This window comes from Dendroctonus ponderosae, unplaced genomic scaffold, assembly GCF_020466585.1.
Source record: "Dendroctonus ponderosae isolate FM_Combo_2020 unplaced genomic scaffold, Dpon_F_20191213v2 Dpon_F_20191213_8, whole genome shotgun sequence".
NCBI classification, from domain to species: Eukaryota; Metazoa; Arthropoda; class Insecta; order Coleoptera; family Curculionidae; genus Dendroctonus; species Dendroctonus ponderosae.
The window spans coordinates 8,999,427-9,005,294 of record NW_026019016.1 but is presented as its reverse complement, the minus strand read 5'-3'; the positions used below and the strand labels follow the sequence as shown (position 1 = coordinate 9,005,294).

Below are 5,868 nucleotides of genomic sequence, written 5' to 3'. Positions count from 1 at the left end.
TTTTGTCTGAAAAAAACAACTTATTAACGTCCGCTTAGAAAATATTCTGTGTGATCTCGATTACTTTAAAGGTAGGCTTATCATCTTGGGATAGCTCATAAAACAGAAAATAGTAATATTAATTGGTCAAAAGTTACAAAAAACCAATAATATCGCGAAATAGTTCTATGGGTCAAATAGTTGCAAAATTCTTAATTGAAAGTGAAAATTTTGGTATTATTATATTTTGACAGACTGTTTCAAAGCAAAGGTGAATAACTTTAGCGGGTGATTCCTGATTGGAACTAAAAGGTAAAAGTGTGATATAAAACGCAATATGTATGGCAAGTCAACCATTAGGAGGAGATTGTCGCGTTGAGATTTAAATATTATATATTGAAATACTTCGAACTTTACCACTTTACACAAAATAAGTAGAGGAAAAAGATTTCTATATGATCCAAGTTATCCTAGGCAGTTTTTTCTAATGTGTTCTAATGGATTTTAAAAAACTCAGTTATGAAAAATGTAAGGAGTACCTAATCTATTTCGACACTTATATAAAAAAGTGAAAAGTGTGCCACTTCACAATTTCAAAACAACGTTTTATAAAGAAATCTCTCTAATAAGAGGAAAAAAATTGTATCATTTCAGCGGTTTTCCTGTGGGTGAAGCACATCCATCCATCCATGGGCGTGTAATAGATAAAGATTTTTTGATGCATTCACCCGCTTGATAATTTGATTTTTACGATTTTTCAATCTGGTTTTTCTACTCAATGTGACATATTAAAATTTGCTTATTAGCTGATCGTATACACCGTTTTTGTGCTTTCAAATGGTTGCGATTCAACACTGTGAATTAAAGTCTTTGGACTAAACAAATTGGAGCACATCATGTACGCTTTCAAACAGCATTGAATAGGTAAACTGCGTAAAGTGGCAATTGGAAAATATTTAGTATAAACACATAGTAAAATGTGAATTGTATTCTAGATATTGGGAGCACTAAATGGCCGAATTCGTTTTTTAAGAGCCCGAGAAAAGAAGATGATTGAAACTGGGGCAGGAGACTCGAGATTCCGTCCAATCCACTAAACTATTAGTTGATCAAAAATGTCCATATCGATCAAACGTCCCATATTAATTCACGATAATGATTGTATTCTCAGTAGGTAGTAGAAATATATTTTTGACTACATAATTCTACTTGAATTACCTGGCATTCGAAATGGCTAATAACAACATGATTTTGCTGTTTACTAAGTAATGTGACATATTTTTCTTATAGCCTGAACTTAGTTTCCAGCAATAACAATGTGCTTCCAGCGTTCAAGCGCTTACAGCTTCTGATCACGTGCATTTGAATACCAATATATAGCAATCAATCGAACAACTGACTAAATCGATTCAGTTTTAGCGGTTTTTGCATGATGACGGCGGCCAAAACGACTTTGGTGCTCATGTCATTTTTTTCGCTTTCGGACTTTTACTTCACTAATTCCTGAAGATGTGCAAGTAACCACACAGAGAATAAAGCGACCGGACACAGATTTTACACTTTTGTGAAGCATTATTCCCGTCGAGTTTTATCCCAATCCCAACAAGTTTTTTGTGGTTTTTTTCAAATCACTACATGTGTGTGAGTATAACGATGATTTTTGAAAGCCTCCAAGCATTTTTGTAGCGGAGAAATTTTTACCAGTTTTTAATGTTTTAATAGAATAGTGTTATTACACTCTCTATTTCATATTTTTCTTGACTTTTTGCTAAACGCGGTACTACAGAAAAAAGGAGTGAGTATTTTTTCTTGTTGTGTGCTAGTAGTGACGTTAGACATTTTGTAGATTTTTGTGCTTTTTTGATACGCTATATTTTGAGAGGTAATTGTTTTTTAAGAGTTTTTGAATCCCTTTTTGAAGCAAGCGCCCCAGGATTTTTTTATTCTTACTATATTCATAGCGCTAATATAGTAAATCTCCCATACTTTTACCCCCACATTTTTGCCAAATCTCTACTGGAAGAGGTAACTATACCTGCCTATTTCTGTGTGTTGGTATTCAAATGTAAAAAAGGATGTTAAACAACCAAAACAAAGAGTTTTACATGAAAAACGTGTGATGTGCCAGCATGTAAACAAAAGAAATTCAAACACTTTTTGATATTCGAAAAATGATCACGAATCTTATTGGTATTTACGTTTTCACAGTGCCAGGCAACCCTGAAGATGTTAAGGTCACTCCAATTAATTCCACTACGATTAAAGTGAATTGGAAACCACCAAAGACCAATGATCGAAACGGCATTATTTTGGGATATCATGTTCATGTACAGGAAGTCAAAGAAGAGGTTAGTTCAGTGATCATTACACAGGTTTTTAAATTAAAAGATCATAAATATTCGTTCGGCTTGGGCTTGGGTTTCTAATAATTTCCTAATCGCTCATAGAAATGCCACTAGTGTTACCAAATAAATATTTTAGTGCTTTTAAGTATAGCTAATTGAGCGAACTAAGTTATTAAAACACTTTCAAACTTGATCGATTGATCTACTTAAAGTTTCAATATTTAATGTTTATTAGATTTTAACTGGCCTTCACTTAAGCCAGGGTAAACTTTCTATAAATCAAGCTGTTATTATGTTGAAATCGCAAAAACCTCACGTTTGATAACGTATGGAACTTTAACACACTCGGAATGCAAAGTTTATAAGAGTGTATAAATTGTATTAGTTTTCACGACAACTTATTAATCAGCTTAAAAGGTCCAGATTTCGACGCGAAGCAATGGTTTATGCCGGGGAATAAAAATTTTTAAATTGCAAAAACATATATTTTTTAAATCGTAAACAGCATAATAAACAAACGTACAATTTAAAAATTATTTAATTTAAAAAAAATGTATTGTACAATTTATCAGGCAAATGTGCGAAATATATTGAAATCTATTTCTCAATTTAGAGTAAAAGTTTTCTGAACGAACCGATGCAGTTCAACGTGCTCGGAGGTGATACGTTGGAGTTAAACATTTCGAGTTTGCAACCTGATACGACTTATGCTGTCCAAGTAGCAGCCTTAACTAGAAAAGGTGATGGGGATCGAAGTGCTCCCGTAGATGTTCGAACTCCTGGTGGCGTCCCAAATCGTCCAGGTTTAAGTTTAAAGTAAGTAGTTGAGATATTGAGGATGCCTAGTCAATTCTTTATCAAAACTATAAGTTCAATTATTTATATTGGATTCACCAGTTAATTCATTTCTCTTATCCAAATCGAAGATTCTGAAAGGTTTATAATTATCAGTAACAATTTTTTTTCGCTTTTAAGGTACATTAGCTTATTTTCATCAGTCCATAGAGTCGCGATTGCGATATCTTCATATTTTCTTTCTGTGCATTCTGTTTCCGCCTACTGATCTGCATTGTAATGAATAATACAGTACTTTGAACAATTCGTTAAACTTCTTTATCGGCTATTATTATTCATTTAATTTAAAGGCAACAAATGAATTATAATTTGATATACACCATTACTTCAGAATCACTGAAAGAGATCCAGCCGTTACTTTCGATCTGGAATGGTCCAGACCTTCACAAACTTATGGTGAACTAAAAGGTTACCGCCTAAGGTATGGAGTTAAAGATCAGCCGCTGAAAGAAGTGCCACTCAAAGGTAAATATAGTGAGGGATAAAAGTGTTAGAATGGTATATAATCCCAGCCAGCACTTAAAATGATAAACACGCAAGGAGACGTCGAAGTCACCAATTTTGTCACGTTAAATATGACCAGCACAACCGCATCATACGATTAAAGTAATAAATCATGAGATATCCAGTGTGATTCAAAATTTGAATCACCCCGTATGTGATATAAACGTTTCAAAAAGCCCATATTTATTAGCATACATTGCACAATAGTCTTTTGCAGAAGTAACGATAAGTTTACAGTAAAAAACAGGTTAGTAAAAATAGAAAAAATCAAATACATAATTATAAATATTGAACTGAAAATGTAATTTTCAAAAGCCAAATTTAATTCCGCTTATAGGATTTGGCGTTGCCGAAGGCTTACCAGAAAAAGAAAGCAATAGGCATTTTGTAATCAATGTAGAATTTGTGAAATGTAATCGCGCCGTGGCTTCATTCGATACTGCGAATATAATTTCGTAGAAATAACAAAATAAAACAAATACATAAAAATGATGGAGAAACAAATCGCAAAAAAACTATAATGAATCATTTTAAGTGCCTATATTGGATGTTCTAAAATCTGGTTTTTTAATTTGGAGAATGGGAGCCTGGTTTTAATATTTAATGGAATTTTAATGTTTGATGGAATGTTGAATGGAATTATGTTTTTTTTTTTAATATTAGTTTCTATACACTCTCGCTGTATATTAAATATTTAACTTGCAATATTTGCTCTTTTGTAACATTGACACGTAATTCAATACCAGAAATAATAAAGTAATGAGGATCTGAAGTCAGTGTGCTGGTTGAGATTATTCAGCGATCTTATATGATAGTCATTATTAGTAACTGAGTGTTTACAGTAAAGGGTGTCCCAACGATAGTGTAAAGTAAGTTTACGCTTAACCGGTATTATTTGTTGAAGAATTATCAACGCCATATTATAACATTACTAAGCGCGCATATTTTAAAAATATTTGCAATTAACTTTTTTTCTAATAGAACACCCTATATTTTATGTATTTTTGCATTCTGATGTAAATTTAAAACACTTTTCGTTATATAAAATATGAACGAAAATTTGGATAGTTTTTGAGTTATGCGGCTTTAATGATGAAAATTCGTATTTTGATGGTGTTGATATAGCAAGTGGCAGGAGAAAAATTAATTCTTACTATTTGAATAATTGGTTTGCAAAACAGTTGTTTTTGAATCTGCAAAGCGGTCTTAATAATCGTACAAATTAACGTATTTTCAAGCTCAAAAATTTCACTTATTTTAAATGGCGCACACGGTATATTGTTAGTCTTATTTATTCAGGTTAAGAAAACCTTTCATTTTGGCTAAATACTTCCTATTACTATTTTCGAGAATTTTTTTCTCTAAGTGGCTCCGTGATATTTGGTAGGTTCTACAACATTGAAAAAATATTAGAAAGAAGTATTTAGACAGCCAGCCAGCCATTGATTTAATGGAAGGTTTTACTACCCTGAATAAATTACACTAACAACATACAATTGATGTGATTTTTTACCTTGAAAATACTTTAATTATGACGCCAACGCATTTGAAAGATGAAGTATTTCGGGAACCAAATATTAATATAGAATTAGCGTTTTCTCCTGGCGAATTCCAAAATTTTGTGTCTAAACACAACAGAGAAATGTTTGCTTTATCAACACCATGAGAATGTGAATCTTCATCGTTAAAGTCGAATAACGAAAAAAAACTGTTCAATTTACTTTCATATTTTTTATAACAAAAAGTAAGTGAAATTTGCATAAGAAATAAAAAAATAAACGAAAATATTGGGTGTTCCATATGTACAAGGGCGGATCCAGAGGGGGGTCATGGGGGTCCTGACTCCCCCATTCAAATCTCTATCCAACGATGCCAAAATGAATTCTGTGGCTCGGATGGTTCTTGAGAAACTTCGAAAAAAGCAGCGTCATGTTCAAGTGGGTTTTGCAACTCAAAAAAAAACACGCAAATCTAAAACTTCTTGAATTCGAGCATTTTTTGAGAAAACTGCCAATAATTCCCCATCCATGGTTCACTTTCTAAAAGGGCCATTTATTTCTGCCTAGAATGATGTACAAATGAGCGTTCTTGCCCATTTTGCCTCCGAGAAATGAGCAAAAACGGGACGGAAAACATGAAATTTTGGCATAATCTTGCACCTAAGTGTCTGATATTCAAATTTCAC

General features: G+C 32.7%; 1 protein-coding gene across 10 annotated transcripts in view; it reads left to right on the top strand.

Moving 5' to 3' along the window:
- Positions 1-5,868, top strand: part of LOC109534484 (tyrosine-protein phosphatase Lar) — a 455,803-nt gene that overhangs the window by 437,311 nt on the left and 12,624 nt on the right. For 6 of the 10 annotated variants that reach the window (XM_048669227.1, XM_048669234.1, XM_048669229.1 and 3 more), the window contains 4 exons: positions 1,766-1,774; positions 2,188-2,327; positions 2,938-3,140; positions 3,511-3,644. In XM_048669227.1, coding sequence (XP_048525184.1) covers positions 1,766-1,774; positions 2,188-2,327; positions 2,938-3,140; positions 3,511-3,644 — 486 coding nt within the window. The remainder of the gene's footprint in view (positions 1-1,765; positions 1,775-2,187; positions 2,328-2,937; positions 3,141-3,510; positions 3,645-5,868) is intronic. The other 4 variants (XM_048669236.1, XM_048669231.1, XM_048669235.1 and 1 more) reach the window with 1 other exon arrangement.